This window comes from Culicoides brevitarsis, chromosome 1 (genome assembly GCF_036172545.1).
Source record: "Culicoides brevitarsis isolate CSIRO-B50_1 chromosome 1, AGI_CSIRO_Cbre_v1, whole genome shotgun sequence".
NCBI lineage: Eukaryota > Metazoa > Arthropoda > Insecta > Diptera > Ceratopogonidae > Culicoides > Culicoides brevitarsis.
In genome coordinates, this window is record NC_087085.1 from 33,269,535 (window position 1) to 33,289,817 (window position 20,283).

At 29.9% G+C, this 20,283-nt stretch overlaps 1 protein-coding gene across 1 annotated transcript; it reads left to right on the forward strand.

Annotated features, from left to right (window-relative positions):
* Positions 1-6,764: 6,764 nt before the first annotated feature.
* Positions 6,765-19,518, forward strand: LOC134837674 (uncharacterized). Its single transcript, XM_063853059.1, is given in 6 exon segments — positions 6,765-7,472; positions 17,062-17,184; positions 17,790-17,903; positions 18,345-18,458; positions 18,899-18,966; positions 19,026-19,518. Coding segments are annotated over 6 exon segments (1,248 nt in total). The 3' UTR covers positions 19,147-19,518.
* Positions 19,519-20,283: the final 765 nt, after the last annotated feature.

Here is a 20,283-nt window from a genome sequence, read left to right on the forward strand (position 1 = left end):
TTTATTTTATTCTTATTTATTTATTAATTAATTCTATGATTTTTTTATTTTAAAAATATTTATTTTTTTCCCATAAAAAGTTTCTTAATGAAAAATAAAAATATTTTTAATTAAGGATTAAATTTTATAAAAACAGCAAAGTAACGGACAGACAAAAAAAATTAAAAAAAAATCCTTTGGAATGCCTTACAAGAAAAGTATCGAAATGGAGTCCAAAAGCATGAATAACGAACGAATAAACAAGTTTAATAAACAAACTTCTGATTTGTTTTATGCACACCTGTGCCGTCGTCGTCGTTGCCGCACCTGTCATTACTTTCTTTTTCACAACATTTTTCTTTTGTAACGTAGAAAAAAGAATAAAACTTTAAAATTGAATCGATTTTCTGTCATAACACACACGGAAAAACGTTGGGGACTGGACTAAAGGATTTTATTTATTCACCGAACTCGTTAAAGTTTTTCGAAAGTTCCTCACATCATTAAACTTGATTCATAATTTTACTTTGAGTTTCTTTGGAAATTTGACAAAATCTCTTGTTTTTTTTTGAGGAGGCACGTATTTTCCGCCAAACGTCACGTAAAATGCGAAATTTTCACGAAACTTTTTCTCATCCCAGAGTTTTTTTTTGTTGTTGTGAGTTTCGAACCACAAAGTGTAAAATGAAATGTCCCCAAAGTCCCGCATCAACTGCACGACAAATGACTTATTAATGGAATTATCGCGACAACTTAACATCCCATGCTCATAAATCATGTAAATTATCGCAGCAGCTCACATACAAAATTAATCTCAAACATGATCGAATTTCCTCGACGCGCACAGTGTGTGACTAACTTGGCAATTTTTTTTTTCGGTAGACACTTTCTAATCTCCGTTTTCACGTTTTTTTCGTGTGTGTCTGAGCCTGAACGTGCAAAAAATGATAGTTACATTCCGTTGACGGCAGGCGAGGCCGTATGTGAACACAAGGAGAGGAAATTTACTTTAATGCTACGTTATTCATCTAAAATAAATTGCAAGATGTGACACAAACGTTTTCAATTTGGAAGATGGTGTGGAGGAAAAATTGCTGCGTAACACAAAATGGAAAAGAATGTCGAAGAAGTGAAAAGAAAATACGCATTCGTTTTATTTTATTTCATTTTATACGACAACGCAGAGACAAGCAACACAAATAAATAGAGATTTTAACATTTTTTTTTGTCTCCGTGCGAGAAGGTTTTGAATCGACTGAATTTGCATAAATAAAATATAACAACAGGCAAACACAAAAGAATCACATCTCGCATGAAAATTGGCACCTAAACCCGTGTGCGGAGATTTTTCGTTAAAATTTCGCATAAAAGCCTCGAGCAAAAAACCCCTAAAATTCTTCGGTAGACGAAAAAAGAAGAAAAGTCATTGATTTCCGTTCCGATTGTTCAAAAACCAACACAATTTACCATCTGACAGTAAATAAGAAGAATCCAGAGCGAGGCATCATTCGGAAATCACTCAACCGATACACGTCTTTCGCATTTGTGCATTCACTGTACTGCTCTTACAATCCTTCTACAACATGACAAAGGCAAGGATATTCAACTTTACACTTCCTGCCGTCGTCGTTCATGCGAAATCGAATTGATGCTCGATTGACATGCCATTCGGAGAAACAACTGTCGAGCAAATAATAAAACATTTGTAATCCCAGCTCGACTGATACTCGTATGTGTGTGTGCGATATTGTCGATGCCAGACGCAGGCAATAAAACGTTTAGTAAACTTTTTACCACATTTCTGGGAAATTGGCGACGGGTTAAACGGTTAAATACGGGAATTATGTCTGTCAGTGTGTCACGTATCGTTGAGGAGTAAGAAAATGTGAAATTTGACATTAAAAACTAAATTTAAAATAAACTAAAAACCTTAAAAATTTCAAAAATAGACAAAAATCTTTAGTTTTTATATTGAGGAGTACTAAAATGTGAAATTTGAAATTTTTATTAAATATTAATTTAAAAGAAACCTGAAAAGCGAACTAAAAAGTATGAAATAAGCATTTTATAAAGGGACATAAGACACACGTAGACAAAATTCATATAAAATTTGGACACAAATTCTGAATTTCAAGCTTTTTTTATAAATAAGGATTATAAAATTAAAAAAAATTCTTGAAATTCAGTATTTGTGTCCAAAATTTTATATAAATTTTGTGCCCGTATGTTTTATGGCCCTATGAATGCTTATTTGATACTTTTTAGTTCGTTTTTAAGATTTTTATGTAAATTATCAAATAAAAATTTCAAATTTTCACATTTTAGTACTCCTCAATATTTTTTTCTTCGAAATTTTTGCCTATTTTTTCAAAATTATGGAAATTTTGTAGGCAAAAATCGTTTTTAAATTTTTTTTTCAATGAAACCCGATTTCACTGTTCATTTCTTTTAAAATTTGTGTCTGCAATCGCTCCCGGTTGCGTTCCTTACATCCCAACAGTGAGGTAATTGACAGACTAGCGTAATAAATGTGTGTTTTGAGCAACGGTAGTTTTGCAATCATCTCCCGTCGTGCACTCTGCATGTGTGTCGAAGAAGCCATCTATCCTAATTTGCATAAATTTTTCATTTAATCTCCCATAAAAATTCCATCACATAAAAAATTGACATGTGAAAAAACGGCCCACGCTCAGTTATTTTTACGAGTACGACAACAGGTGTAGTCGACACCTGAAAATGGATTCTTTTGTGTTTCTTGTCACACATAAAATTTTCCCGAACCGAAGAAAAATATGAAAGAAGTCAATCATCTTGTCAATGAACTCGCATGATGTCTCGATAACCGTAAACGACTGTCACGTCATTCGTCGGTTTTGCAAAACATTGATTATATTTTTCACCACATCATCACATGCGGCATGTTCTGCGCCACATAATAATCCCAGAAACTCATAAAGGTGTTAATAATGCGTCGTTGGTTATACGACTAGTCTATCAATTTTTTTTTTCATTTCTCGGATTATGTGGCTCGAAAATGTGGCTGTGATAAAATTATTTTTCGATTTTCCGAAAATTTTCGTCTGCGAAAGTGAATAAATGAATGGCAAACAATAAATCATGAGATTGCAATTCATTTTCCATTTTCGTATATTTATTTATTTTTGTTTGGGATGCCAGTTTTATTGCCAAAAATCGTATAAAGGATATCATTTGAATTCAATGAGTTAGAAAATATTTACGTACTGGACGTATTTTCTGTCTATTATTCGAGTTTTTCGAACGAAATTGACAATGTCCGAGATTTTTATGGGGAAACTTTATCAAAAAATAGAAAAAAATGTGAGAAATGTTCCTTAAAAGCACAACACCATCATAAAAATCTTCCTATTCTCTTCTCCATGCCTTTCTATTAAATTTTTATGTGCCTCGAGAACATTCCTAATGGTGTTTGTTAGCAATGTCTGAGCAATATTCTCCTTATATTTGTATTATTTCTCTCTCCATATTCGCCACGGAACGATACAAACAAGAAGAAAAGATGAAAACTACAAAAATGCATTAGTGGATTTGTTCGTCTATCCTTTTTACGATCCTCATCATCTCCGCTGTTGTTGCCAATGATTGAACAGCTCGCCACAAATTGTCGCTCCATTCCGCACCATTTAGAGCTTTAACAAAACAAATATTTGGACATCCATTTTAATTTGCCACGAATTCAAATTTTGCACCATGCAACGAAGTTGGGAGAGAGAAGAACCAGTGCTCGATGAATATCACGAAGAAACGTAAACGATGGCACGTTTTTCTGTATCAACAATCCATTCATTAAGTAAATACAATTGTCTCAATTCTCCTTGCTAAAAGGCACAAATAAGTTTTTTCTGTCGCTTAATTGTCGACGACGACGATTGTTACTTTTTTTTTCTTTTTTTTTAGGGATCAGGAACATTTTTCGCCTTGTTTCGGCGATAATTTAATTATTATTATTCACATAGTTGAATAAGCACGTTCAAAATTACTTTTTTAAATGAATTAAATTCAACTTTTAAATTTATTATTTTGTGATTTTTTTACAATTTTTTTCTCGTATAAAGAGGAAAAAAATTAAAATTATGATGAAATTGTAACAGACCCGAATAAATATGAAAACCTCTCACAAACAGCGACGTCCTCCAGCTACCTTCTGCAGAAAAAAAAATATATTCAAATTATACGCAGAATGTTGTATGATGAGTGGCAAAAGTTTTTTCCTCTTTATGCTTTCATAATTTTTAGGGTATTTTTTCGGGATTTGAGGAGAAAAAGGCGTCGCTTTGGAACGAATGTCTTTCAATAAATTTATGGAATTCAATTTGACTTGAATTTGACTTAAAATTATAAATTGACTAAAAATAATCTTTCAAAATTGGAAGATTTATTACTATTTTATATTATTTTGAATTTTAAAAATCAAGTTTTCTTCAATTAAAAATTTTAAGGCGACGACTTTTTTTTTAAATTCATTAAAATGTGAAAGAAATTTAGAAAATTTTGATAAAATATTTTTTTGTAAATTAAACAAATTAATAAAAATGACACGTTTTCTGATTATATAAAAAAAACTAAAGTTCACAAATTACGGAAAAAATTCTGAGAATATATAAGGCGTTGCCTTTTTTGAAAAATATTCTTATTTAAAAATACTTTTATGATACTTTAATGCTAAAAAGATCTAAAATATGTAACTTTTATTTAAAAAAATGCATTAAAGTAATCTATTAAGATCGATACAAATAAAATAGTTTAATATTTAATTCATACAATTAAAAAAGCGTTGCCTTAAATTTAAATAATTAAAAAACACCCCTTCTCAAATCATCAAAATTAGATTTATCTTGTCATAATGTAATTAAAAACAATTATTAGTCCTCCAAATAGCTCTATTAAGCCATTAAACACCTTTTATCAACCCAAAAAACACTCAAGACAAAACGTGTCAATGACTTTTACCAAAGTAAAAAAAAAACACTTCTCATCAACATCATTTGAAACAGATTTTCATAATATCCTGGCAATTTTTGGTTGATGAAAAGAAGGATATTAAAATATCCAACCATCCATAACACACACGTCAAAAAGGACTTACACGCCTTCTCCGTTTCGCTCCCTCTCCAACTCGGCTCGTTTGTATCGCCATTCTTTCCTCGTTTTCAATGTTTACCCACACGCCTGTCTATACAAATATTTTTGCTAAAATTGCTGAATGGAAAATACATCTCAAAATAATTATTTATAAAGTATTATATACGTGTTACGTACAATATCATAATAATTAATCCTGATGTTATGGCTGAGCGGTATAATTACCCTTGCAAAATATTGCTACAAATTTAGTTTATACTTTCGCTCATTCACTCACATTTTGTAGTAGTTACCCATGGTTTCGACAACGAGAATGTTCGGTAAAACTTTTACCGAGAGGAAACTCGTAATTATAATTTTTATGTAATTTTGAAACCTTGAAATTACTACCCTCATAGTTACGTATCAAATTCAAATAAAAATCTATAAATGGAAAAATTTTCAAACATGTCTCGTTGTGAAAATCGACAATGACTAAACTTTTTAATTGTTCCTGTCCGTCACTTGAATATTTTATTGTCATTTTAACGACAAGTTAAAATTCATATTTTTTTCGTGGAAAAATAGTTTTTATTATAAAACATTTTTTCTACGAAATAAATCAAGTATTCTTCAGACAATGAAAAAAAAAATCAAGAGAAAAAAATTGTACAAATTTTTACGAACTTGGTCATGACCAAAGACAGACAACAGAATGATCGTTGAAAAGTAAAAGACAAGAAAAAAAGAAAATAAAAAAGGAAAGCCTTAATTTCCGCACATATACACAATTTTTGAAGTTTTCCTTTGCGGTACTTACGAGAGACAGAGACAGAGAGAGAATGAGAGACAAACAAACAATCTTGAAATTTAATTTTTAAGAGTTCAATGAAACATGAACTTTTTATGAGGATTTTCCAGACAAGACAACATTTTTTTCTGTGTGTTTGTTGTCGGAAAATGTGCTTATGCTCCAAATGAGAAAGGAAAACAGCAAAAAGATGAACTTAATTGGGAGGGCAATCTTTGTTTGAAAAGGATTGTTTTTGATCTTCTTTCAAAACTTTTCTTGGGCTTGAATGGAGAAAAGAAAATGATAATTTTGGGGTTCATAACGAAAAAGTTTACGAATTTTTGCACTTCATAACGCGAGAAAAACAACTTTTTGAATGACTTGGAGACAGAAAAGTTGCAATAACAAAATGTCAATCCAAGTTGTTCTATTTTTTTTTTTTCAAGGAAATGACGAGAACGGACTTGAATTAAACATAAAATGGATGAATAATTAATAAAGTGCATCTCTTTGAGTTTTCTCCTCTCTTTGCTTGTCGTTCGGGTAGAAAAATAATTTTTTTCTCTGTTCATGTTGAAAAATAGTAGTATTAAAATGTTTTTCTTTCTTTGCAGCAAAAAACACATAAAAATGTATCGAAAATTGTGTGTGACTGAAATATAAGAAGAAGATAAATATTTATTGATCTAACTAATGAAGTGAAATCCGATGAGAATAAAAAGATGCAGTGCCACAACAAAAAGATTAATTATCTCGTATCAAGTGTCGTCACGCTTATTGTTACTCTCGGATGCGTAAATGTGATAAACTAAGTGATAACGTAGTTCTAAAAATAAAGAAAAAAAAAGAATAAGGAAAAAAAAACAAAAGAAACTAAGAAAATAATCGTGCCATGTCGAATATTGATTCCCTGATTCAGCAGCAACAGCATCAGCAACAATCGTCTCATCCTCACTCGTCGTCGTCGACGGCATCGTTGCGCAAGCCCTCGCGTATCCTGAGTGCGGCGCAACACTCGCAGGGCGGCAACAAATTCAACTTTCAAATTCACAACAACAACAACGGCAGCGATGACGGCAATGGAAATTCTGCCATAGTTGGGGCATCGTCACGCGGCGCAGATCCCTTCTTCAATGCCTCCAACTCGAGTTTCCACTCCAACAAGTCCGTGAAGAACCGCAAACTGTTAAAGAGCATCGACAATGCCGCGTTATACAATGACGCCAAGGTCTTATCGCTGAATCGCAGCAACTACAACAAAAATTGTGCCATTTTTAGTAAGGAATATTATGGTAGTCATACATTCGATAATAACAATACACTCACAAAAGCAACAAATACAGCAGCTGCAGCAGCAGGAGCCACGTCAAAGGCGGGCAGCAACAAAGGTAATAACAGCAAGGCGTCGCGCAAAACGTCCTCGCACAACGATCAAATTCAAATTGGTATGGAAATACACATACAAGGGAGTTACAAGTGTTTTCAAGCATAGCGTATCACGCTGGAGGGAAGCGATACCTCATGGATGCCGGGCCAAAGCCCGCCACTCAAATGTGCATTCCTTGGAGCGAGCGGCGTCGGCAAAACAAGCATCTTACAGGTGAGTTTTTTGCAAATTATTTTTTTTTATCACAAAAACAGTGATAGGTTTTTATTTTTCGAAGAGATTTTGTGACATTCTGATAGATTTTTTTAATTGAAAAGTTAATTTTTTTCATGAAAATCAAATTTTTGTGAATTTTTAATGACATCAAATTTTTGTGAATTTTTAATGACATTTTGTATAGAATTGTACTATTAGGTATCATTTTCATAAAAATTTTAAGATTTTTGTTTTGGATAAATAAAAAAAAAAAAATATTTAAAATTATTGTTTGAAGTTTTCAACTTCTAATTTTTTTAAAAAAAAAACAAACTATAAAGTATAAAACAAGTAAAATCCGATGAGAGTGAATATAAACATACATTCATATTTCTCGCTAAGCTTTTACCAAACTATTCATTTTTTTACTGAACTCATTTTGCATTTAATTATTTAATAATAATTTAAATTTTATTCGTTAATATAAATTTGTTTTAGAAGTTGAAAACTTCAAACAATTTTTTTAATTTAATTATTTATTTACTTTTTTATTTTTTTTTTTTTAAATTTTTTTTTAATTAATTTTAAATATTTTTAATTAATTTTGCATTTAATTAATAATTTATTTTATTTTTTTTTAAATTAATTTTTGTCTGAAATGTATGCTTTAAAAAATTGCTTTAATTAATTTCAAAAATAATTTTTTTATATTTTTAAATAAAAAAAAAAATTAAAAATAAAAAACTAAAAAAAAATGAATATAAAAAATTATTTTTTCTTCAAACTATTTTCTAACAAGCAAAAGATAAGATTTACAAAAAAAAAAATGAAAATTTCTCAATTTTATAAATTTCACTAAAAATGTCATTAAAAATATTTTTTATACAAAATTTTTTTCTTATCACTTTTTGTGCCGCAAAACGCCTCAAGCAATCCATTTTCATAGAATTTTACAAACCCATCACTGTTTTAAAACGGAAATTACTTCTCTTGAGATAATTTCTCTCTCTCTCTCCTGGTTCGACATCGAGTGAAAGATACACATGGGACATTATGACACTTTTAACAAGTACGAAAATTATGGTAATCCGGATATCCGTTGCTGTTGTGAAGCACGAAGAGTACATGTGTCGCATTTTAATCACGTGCCGTACCTTTTTCACTCACAAAAAAAAAATACATAAAAATATTCCGGTCGGCTTAAAATATTAATAATAAATAAGGACCTTGTGCCATTATCCCGTCAGAATAAAAAAAAGCCACAAAAATGAGCTTAACGAAGGTTTTTTTTTATGTTACATCACAACACAATTTACGTTTTTAAATAACACAAAAAAAAAACTTTTTAATGCTTTTAATTTTGTATGCGATTGTTGGACTAAATGACTGCTCAATGGCAATACAATGGCAGAAATCCTTAAAAATGAAAAGAAAAATATTTCAAAAAAAAAAAAAAGATGAATAGATGAATGATTTGAAAGGACTCGTTCCAGTCATTCAACAGTGATTATAGTTAATTCTACATCATTCTTAACCAACCAACTGTGGCGAGGCATGTGGGAGTATGTGATGTGGGCACACAAAAGCGAAAGCAAAATGGAGTCACGAACATAACTGAGGCAGCAGGAATTAAATCATAAATCATTGTATTTATGTTTCCCATTTTCATCGCTTTCGTTTTCTGCTTTTATGCATTCAAATGTTGGCTTTTTTTGTATTTGCACAACTCAACAAGAAACTTGACCTATATTTAATAGCTTTTTGCGAGTCGAGAGAAAAATAAACGGCAAAAATGATGGAAATGGAAAAAATATATAAATAGGAAATGGAGTGATTTGGTATGTGAATGTTCGATTCATTTCGATATTAATGGCATTTTTACAACCGAAAATTGGTTTGATGGACATTTTGAAGGGTGTTGTGAAGTCAATATTTGAAATTCGTTATGAATTTTTATCCCAGTGTAAATTTTGTAAATTATCTCAATGCATATTTAGAAATTTTCGCCCTAATACGAATTTTAAATTTTGCCCCAATGCAAATTTTTTAATTTTTCGACCTAATGCGAAATTTAAACGTTGTCCCAATGCACATTTTGAAATTTATCCCTATGCTTATTTGAAAAATTTTGCCCTAATGTGAATTTTAGATTTTGTCCCAATGCAAATTTTAAAAATTTTCCCAATGCATATTTAAAAATTTTCGCCCTAATACGAATTTTAAATTTTGGCCCAACGCAAATTTTAATTTCACGTAATGCATATTTGGAAATTATTGACCTAAGGCAAAATTTAAATTTTGTCCCAATGCAAATTTTAAAAATTTTCCCAATGCATATTTGAAAATTTTTGCCCTAATGCGAAATTTAAGTTTTGTTCCAATGCAAATTTTTGAAAATTTATCCCATTACACATATAAAAGTTTATACCCAATGCACATTTTAAAGGAAAATTTTGAAAATTAACCGTTAAATCTCAATTTAATCAAAAAAAGCGCTCAATTTATTACTTTTCACAACTTTTCATTATTTTTCGATTATTCGAAAAAAAAAGATAAATAAAAAAGGAAAATAAAGAAAAAAAAGTCGCATCATTTTCGACTTTATTGTAGCGTAAGAGATAAATATCACGAGTCATCAACAAGGGAGCTACAACCAAAAAGGACAAAAAACAACGTTAAAGGGTTCATCCCTCGACGATGATACAATGACCTTTCGACTAAAAACACCGCAGCACAGAGGCAAAAGTTGAGTACATGTTTTATCTCTTTTAACTGCAGCACTTTCTCCTACTACCTTTGAAGACATTCAGCATGACAAACAGCAGCGACGAACGATATAAAAAGAAGGAACCGTCATAAAAAGAAACTAATTTTATCGTCACGTTTTTATAACTGTCTATACTCTTATTTTTGCTCGGTGCGTTTCTTTGTTGTTAATGTTAACCCACTAAGTAAGGCAATAAGAAAGCAATTCTCTTCCCACTGACTCTTTTTGACTTTGTTTCACAAAGGAAATGTGTCGCAAATTGATGTCTACAACGGAAACTGACGCAATGGAGACGTCTGGTATTTTATGAGTTACGAATTATTCGCTTTGGCAGAGAGATTATTTTTATAGCGCTGGATTTTATTGTGATATAAATGTAATTAATAGAAGACGCGCCTTGGTTTCATGTAACCTTGAGAGGCTTCCAATTCTTTTGAACAAAGTCGAGATGAAAAAAAAAATTTTTTTTTGTTCTTCTGTCTCTCTTGCTTGTTATCAGAACATCACATCAGCACTTGTTTCCTTGTTTTCTCTCTCGTAATAATGACTTTAAATGATGAGCCATCAGATGCGAATAAAGATTGTTGGTTCAATGTACATTTGAGTAGTAGATAAATTAAAAATGGGATCGTTGATACAGGCGAGTGAGTGATTGATGACAGGCCGGTTTTTTCCGCATCAAACGAGAGAGACAACACGCAAATAATAAGAATTTATATCGGTGGATTATCTGGGATAAGTTGAAAAATGTTAATGATTGTGTGTGCTTCGCTGCCATTTTTCCGAAATAATCTCGAAAAATCCCCATAAGTTGTATTTTATTTTATTAACACGAGCAATAACACACAAAAGTTAATATTATTTAATCTTTTGACTTGGCTTTCATTTCCCTCAAGAGCTGTGAGGCACGCAACAAAAATATCGAGAAAAAAAGTGCTGACTATGTTGCAGGTTGTTGTTCTGAATTGATTTTAACCTTTCAACTGCCGTTTTGCAGAAACAAATAGACACTTTTTGTGAATCGTGTTAAAATTTTCGATGACGATGCTCGTAAAATTTCAATGAAAGCCTTTTTTCGAGTGTTTTGCCAATTTTAAGCCAAGCTTTGCATGCATCCGACATTTATTTGACGAGTGTAAGAGGATTGTGGTAATTGTTGATGTCCGTTTCATCTGCATTCACGGTTCGTTACATCCAAATTTGCAATAAAAATTGATGCTTTAAACAAAAAAAAAGTATTAAAATTAAAAATTTTGAAAATTTTGACTTTATTGAATTTAAATTACATATTTTGAAATAAAATTAATTTTGTTTTTTTTTTAATAATTTTTTTTTAATTTATTGATTTTTAAAGTAATTATTTGATTTTTAATAATTTTTGAATTTAATTCAATTAATTAAAAATTTATTTAAAAAATTAATTAAAAAATAAAAAAAATAATTGTAAATAAATAATTAAAAATAAAAATTGTAAACTTTAATTAAATATAACATTTTTGAAAATTTAATTTAATTTTAATTAATTTAATTAATTAATTAATTAATTAAAATTAATTTAATTTTTTAAATTTATCTTTTTTTTAATAAATTTATTTTTTTTTTAACTTTTTAATTTAATTTATTTATTTTTAAATAAAAATTAATTAATATAAATTAAAATAAAAAAAATAAAATTTTTATCAAAATCATCCTACCGCTCATTTAAACACTTCTCCCCTTTTTATTGCGACACATTTCCGAAACAAACACAATAAAACACACATTCAACTTCTGGCGAAAATAATTAAAATTTTATGACTATTTTATTGATTAAATAAATTCTCGATAAATGAATGATAATAATTTTCCATAACAGACAAAATAAATGTAATCGGAAAAACAAGTTAAATTTTTTAACAAATTAGTTCATTGTGGCGTGCTAAGTAATTTTTTGGACCATGGCCACTAACTTTTTAATGGGGATATCCGACAATTTTGACAAAAGTAGGTCGCATGAGGGGAGGGTCATGAATTTAGGTGTGTTTGTGTGTGTGTATTTTGAAATTGGAGTCCATTTAAATAAATAGAATTTCGTCCTTGTTCGATATTTATTTCTTGTCTGTTTGAGAAACGTTTGTGGTTCGCCTCATTCGGTGCAAATAAAATATCGAACATCAAACGATGACTGCTGCTCAATGTAAATATATCAACAAACATCATTATCGACATTCTCATCATCATCTGTGCGTCGACAAAATGTGTCGCAGTAGAAATTTTCCATTGACATAAATGGCAAATTTTTTTTTTTCTTTGATAGACAAAAAGGTGTCAGTTTTTTATCGTCTCTACCTTTTTTTTTGTGAGAAGCAATTTTTTGCGTTTTGTTTGAATGATGAGACACATTTTTTCGCATAAATGGTGACATGACATATTTTCTTCTCATCTCATTTGCGATGATTGAAATGACTGATGGATGATCGTTAGCGTATTCTGTTTGACATTAAATGATAAAATTGGTTGTTTAATGTCGTAAAAAGAGATTTTTTTAGATTTTGAATTTATTTTTTAATTTTATTAAAAAAAGTTACAAAAAAGAACTTTTTTAATTTTTAACGGAAATTTTTCAAATTGACAGATCATAAAAATTTTGTAGAAAACGAGAAAAAATTTGAGTTTTAAATATTTTTTTTTAGGCCGCTCCAAATGAAAATCAAAAATAAAGTCCAAAATTATTTAAAATAAAATTTTATTTTAATAAAATAAAAAAAAAGTTTTGAAATACTTTTTTCATACCAAATGACAAATTCTTATCAATTTTTGATCGTTAAATAATATTTTTGATGTTTTTTTACTATTTACTTTGAAATTTGCTTATTTAAAATAGATTTCAGAATATTTCATATTAAAAATTAAAGAAAAAAATTTCATAAAAAATAACTGTCAAAAAATTTTGAAAAAAAAATTTAATAATTTTATGAAAAATATTTTTAGAGAAGAAAATTTATGATAAAATATTTCCAAAACAAAATTTAGAATAAATTAAAAATTTTTTGGAAATTTTCTTGAAAAATCATGAAAATACACCCAAAAACAATGACCGTTAAATTTTTAAATTTTTTTTTATTTTGCCCCATTGGATTTTCGACTTTTAAAATGGGGCATCGGGACTTTATTTTTGATTTTCATTTAAAGCGGCCTTATTTCATTAAAAAAAATTCAAAAGGCAACTTTTAATTAAGTTAAATTTTTTTTTTATTTTTAACGGAAATTTTTCAAATTGACAGATCATGAAAATTTGTAGACAATTTTCATAGAAAAACTTGTTGAAAAAAAAAATTAAATGAAATTTTCTGTATAAAAACGAAATGAAAATGTTGCAAATGCAATCCAGACAAATCCCACACCTAACAAAAGAAAATAAAAATCATCCATTTGTTGTGACAGTCACATGCCGAAAAATGGAACAAAAAAAGGTTGTAGCAACAAATATAATTTGACACGTTTTTTGTGTCGTTGTTGTGCCTCGTGTGCACAAAGATTTTGCTTTGAAATTTGAATTCACACAAAAAATGAACGCTTCCAAGATTCACCTTCCCATCGGGGGAATTTATAACTGACAGTCCACGACAAGGACAACGAGACAGGCGTGCCCCATAATCATTTTCCAACATGAAATCCGGTTTTTTCCCATGATTTTCGTTTAAAAAAACAACAAAAGCTACTGACAAAGGACTTGTTGAACTCCGCCTTCGTGATTTATATGAATGCCATATCATTTCATCGTCGTATTGTGTCGCGTGCTTGTCAATGCGCCGTCATTAATTTAAAGCGAATGAAAAGTACTTTATGTGAACATCCTTTTCCTCATTATCATCAGCAAAAAAAAAAGCTGCTCGTTCATTTTTGCTATAGAGATTTTTCAATGTGCAAGGAGGAAAAGTGATTGCCAGTATTTATTTTAAGCATCACAAATTACGCACAACTTATTAGAATAATGATGATGATGATGATGGAACACGTAGTCCGTGCGTGCAACAGTGGCATGAAAACGAAGAGTAGCAAAAAAATCCCGTAATTGGATTCAATCTTCTTTTTTAAATTCCAGATAAACTCACGTCGTTGCCTGCTGTTTAGGCATGTTAATGTGACTATAATGTCATTCAAAATCCGCAATTAACATAAAGTGACGTGAAATATGCAAACATGCCTGGTCAGAAGTTCATTTCAACTAAAATTTAAATATCAGGGCAAAAAAAAAACGGAAATGAAGGAAGAAATCGGAAGTGAATTTCCATGTTTTGCAAAAAAAAAACTAAAAATAGCTGGGGAATATAAATTGCTGTGAAAACTTTTTAAAGTGCAATCAAAATGGCATAAATAAACAGTAAACGACAATATATTTCATTATGTTGATTTATGGCAATGTCCAGTTCATTCTGCATGACTGAAAAATTTAAATAATGAAAAAAATAAATAAATAAATAAACATTCAAGAGACAATTCACAATAACGACAAAAACAAAATTTTCCTAAATGCATTACGCAACAGCAATTTATATGGGTTTGACATTTAAACATTATTTTTGGGAGAAAATGGAATAACATGATTACTTTTTTTTTGTGGATCTGGGGTTTGGATACTTACTTGTACCAGCAATAAATGTGAGTCCATATACAAAAAGGCACAGCATGCCAGGACAAGTTGTTTGCAACAATAAATTTTGCATTATTGTAATCCAATATAAGCGACACGCTACACAGGCAACAACAATATTGTCGTCATTTCTAGTCTAATAAAAGGACAGGAAAATTTAATAAACTTTATGATAGAGATGTAAACTTCATGGTTGTCTACGACACGTAAATTAAATTGAAATGCAACTCTTGTGTGTGTGTCTCTGTCTCGCTTGAGATAAATTGCAGACAGTTGTGACTGATTTAACGATGTTACGAGGATTTCAAGAAAGTCCTTATCTATCGTTGTTCATAAAGAGCTATTTTCAAAATTGTTGATAAATATTCAGCAGTTTCAAGGTTTTGAAAATTCGCTTTTGAATTGATGAGGAAAAGCGAACTTTCAAAACCTTGAAACTGCTAGTTTCTTTTAAAAAAAATATTTGAAAAATAGCTTTTTATGAACAATGATGAAGATAAGGATTCTCTTTAAAATCTTCGTAACATCGTTAAATCAGTCGAATTAAGTGAAATCACGAAATATCGTACAATTTAAGACAACGTCGATTTTTATATGTCCCATAATTCAAGTAGCCGCCAGTTTACTTTCAATGAGCCTTTCAACAGAATATCAAGAACATTCTTCATTTCACTCATTTGTATAATGATGAAACAATCAAAGAGGTATTCAAAGCGAACATCTCAACTGACTTTTCAAAGTTTGTTAAATTTTTTTAAATTTTAAATTTTTTGAAAAAATTTTTTTTATCCAAATATTAAAATTTTTTTTAAACTTACACTTTGGTTGAAATAACTTTTACTATTCCAATTTTTTAAATTGGTTTTTAGTTATTTCTGAAAATTGCAAACTTTTTTTTTTTGAAATTCTTTTAGAAATAATAAAAAATGTCAGATTTTTCAATGAATTTGAAAAATTTATAAAATTGAGCAAACGGTAGACTCTAAATAATGCTTAAAATTACCGAATATGTTCAAAAAGTTATCGAAACAACTTTAATGTTACCGATTTCCTTATTGAACTTGATTTTTATCGTTCAGGAAGACAATTTTCCTCAATAAAATTTATGTTGAGAAAGTTCATCTTAAGAAATTTTGGGCACAAAACGAACCTTTTTTTTGAGAAAAAAATAAGTATTTTTTAAGTTTATATGCTTGGTTTGAAAAAATCCTTTTTTTATCTGAAAAATTAAGAAAAAAGTCAAATATTAAAATTTAAAAAAAAAATTAATGTTAAACTTACACTTTGGTTGAATCACAAACTTTTACTATTCCAAGAAATTATTTAATTGGTTTTTAGTTGATATTCTGTCATAAACTACCTGCAGAACTCAATTCACAGAAGGTCCGCTTCACTTCCATACATCTGGATATCGGCAATAAATTGTTGAAATACCATCTACCCCTTTAGGGAAATTAATCAAAAAATGTCAGATGTCTGCCAATTTTCCAATGAATGATAAATTATTTATTAGTTGTCATAACTGAACGTGTGCCAGGTGCCAATCAAGCATAACAGAAAATTAAAAAAGGATTTTTCTTGTCTCTTTCGACACAAATCTGATATTGATACAAATAATTGTTCAAATCTCTTAACTTTTTTTTCCTTGTATTTGTATTAAAAATACAAAGTAATGAAAAAGAGCAAGAAAATGACGGGAAAATATTAAATTGTTATATTTTCAATACCAATTATTACATGATATCCTATCTTCTTGACATCCTTTGCCTCATCATACCAACGAGCTTGCAAGTGGTTATTGATTTAATAGAAGACATTTATTTAATACGAACATTGCCTATGCATGATATTAAGTAAACTTGCCTCGAGACATGTTACTGAATGAGTGTCGATGACGTCGAAGGGAAAAATGAGACGAACACAAAAAATATCTTCGAATGTTTTTTTTTGTTCATGTCGCTCGTTCGTCTCTGACATGGCACGTCAATACATTTATATAAAATAATAACATCGTGTACGGCAAAATCTATATCAATATTTTGTTATAAAACGATAACATAACAACAACATGTGTATTTATCTCTCTCTGGCGAGAGGCGAGACATGGATGCGAAGAAAAAACAACATAATTTAGGCATAAAAGCTGTTGTCTTTTCTCTTCTTGCGACGATGAGGGAATTCATTTTGTTTTATTTTTCTCGTTTCAGCAATTCTTCCGTCACGAGTTTTCAAAAAGGCACGTCCCAACGACAAAACGCAACGTCTATCGAAGCTGCTGCGTGTGTGATACTTGCATTAGAGAGCTGATGGTTCTCGATGTTGCACCACAGGTAAGCATTTTTTATCGATTTTCTGACCTTGAATGTTGGATTCTGAAAAAGGCTGAAAAAATTTAAAATTACTTAGCTTCTTATTTTTTTTAAATAATTTTTTATTAGATTTTTTCTTCTTCTTAAAAGATTTAAATTAAAATTTTTGTTATTAAAATTTTTCTAAAAAAAAATATTTAGAAATTAAATACTTACAAACAAAATTAATAAAAAATATATTTGTAAAAATAAAAAAAATAAATTTAAAAAAAATAAACAAAAATTTGTAAATGTCAATTCAAAAAACGACCGTTAAAAATTTGAAAATCGCTTTCAAGCTAATTCAAAATTTTTCTCTCGTCATAATTTCGATTTAAAAACATTTTCAGTCATTGTTCAAGCCTAAATATTGAACAAAAGAAAAAAAACTGAATTATTCACGTTATAAATTTCCCACGAAATATTTTTCAATTCATTTCTGTTGAAATCACTTGACAGCAATAAACAGTGTGCCGCAGCTTTTCACGTGAAAAAAGACTCTAACACTCCATTAACACCATAACAGCTCGCCTTCGAATAATAAAAAATGAATTTCTTTGATAACTTTGTTCTTGTTTGCTTTTTAGAAACGATTCCCCGTGGACTCGTTAGCTGAATGGAATAATGGCAACCCATTAGGTTTAAGGAATGTAAATGCATATGTTTTGGTCTTTGATATGGGAAATTTGGAAACGTTCCAGGTAAGCGGATTTCTTTTGATGTTCCATCGATTCTGATTATTTTTTGAATTTTTCTCATCGAAGGTTCTTTGAAAAAATAATAATGAATAATGGATGAAGCCTATTTAATTTTTTTAGGTGTCAAATTGATATTTTTTCCCTCTTCAGATTTTTTTTTACATTTTTTCCCCGACCTCCTTAATGAAATAAAATGAGAGAAAAAAAAGTTTACCTTGAATAAATATTGTTTTAATATTTTAATAATAAACTTGCGACGACGACGACAACGACGAGGGATGATGGTGACAGAAACTTTTCATAAATTTTTTTCACGAGTCTTCGTTAATTAAATGACACCATAATTAAATAATTTCTTGAACTCTCGCACCATTCAAGCATGTTTTTGAAGTATGTTAATGATGACAGAATTTTAATCATTTTTTTCTCTCCCCATTTTTGCAGTATTGCCGAAATATGCGCGAACAAATACAAGACAGCTTCGATCATCGCGACTTCGACATCATGGTTGTCGGTAATAAGTACGATCTCGTGTCAGAGACAAATATTCACTCGCAGGTAAGTGATATTGTTGGAATTTAAATATTTATATTGCAAAGAAAAAGGACCGAAAAATTAAACTGTCCCCCACTGATAAATTAAATCAGTTCAACAGGCATGTTTAATTCATGTTTTGTGAGATTTTTTGGTGTCTCCGTTGTACCGAGATGCTCAGAGACCGGGTAAAAGATGAATAATTGATGTGAAAAAGGTTAAATTGTGATAATATCAAAGTAAATGGTTTATTGCGTTGCAATTTTTCGGCGAAAAGTGCCTTTTTTCGTGAAAAATTGTCTGTCTGCTTAATATTTTTTATTATTTTTTTTTACTTTGAATTTAAAAAAAAATTAAATTAAAGAGAATTTTAATAAAAAATTAATTTTTGAACAAATTTAGTGATAAAAAAATTAAAAACTTCCATAAAATTAAATTTCACTAATTTTTTTTTTCTTTTTCAGGAACTCAAGGACATCTCAACACTCGTTCGCAAACACTGGAGATGCGGTTATGTCGAATGTTCCGCCAAGTAAGTGTATCGAATTTCTCACGAAAAAACCAATCAAATTTAAACCTCTTATTTCGCAGATACAATTTCCGCATCAACGACATTTTCCGTGAGCTGCTGGGACATTCGGGCGCCGGTTATGCTCCCAAAATGGAATACTCCAACCATTCTAGACACAAAAGCAAATGCACTATACTTTAGCAACTCCCATAGTTAGGAATTATCAATTACAAATATTCCTTGTTGCTGCTCTCGTTCTCGTCACGACGCCTACTGAACATGAAAAAATAACAAAAAAGAAGAAAAATTGGAGAAAAATTATTATTTAGAGGCAACCCGCCTCTCTGTTGTTTCTCGCAAATTCAATTAACAAACGCGAAAAACTTCAAAGACGACAAATGTGCTTGACAGACATCTCTTGAACACACACAACACTCGACGCGAAAGACGCTTTTCCGCGAAAATTAATTGATTGATAATGTGTGTGTGTGCTCAAATAATGAAATTGAACAAACTCAGAAGACACATCGAAGACATTTACTTAATTTAGGTATTAATAACAAACAAAAAAGATGATGAAACCACCGAACAAACACAAAAAAAAGTTACGTTAAAGTCGGTTTGTTGTAAATTGACTCACATTGGTGCCAAGCGTCTCCACTTTTTATTTATTCTAACAACAAAATACAGTTGCATGAGGATCTCACAAAAAAAAACATGAAATTATAGTGTTTCTAACGCAACCTTTAAGTCTGTCTGTATTTTCCTCGGAAAACAATCATTTTTTATTGGAGGAAGATGATGTACATTAATTAACTACTCTCAATCTATCAGCAACATATATTTACAAACAAGAAAAACTAAAAATATATTTTTAGACAAAAACGACGGATATTTATTGTTGTTCGTAAATGCATGGGACGCCACTTAGACTCCGCAGCGATAAATATTCTGCTGTAGAATTAATCGATATCGCAGTTGTCCGCATGAATTTACCAACAAAATCAGTATTCTGGCGCGTTTCAAACGAAATTTCGAATGAAAAAATTCCAAATCACGTTTGAAATAAACTTGTAGACATCAATATTTACAAAAATACAAGAAAACATAGACTTCAAAACTTCAAGACAAAGTATTTAACATACAAAACACACAAAATAACTCAACTATATAACTTGATGATAATATTAATAATCGAAAATTGTTACATTTTACCCGGTATTTATAAATAAAATATATATTTAGCGTACATATGATGATAATAATGTATAACCAAAGAGCAAACATCACACACATAAGACACTCGAACACACAAATAAAAAGGTGAATACACAGGCA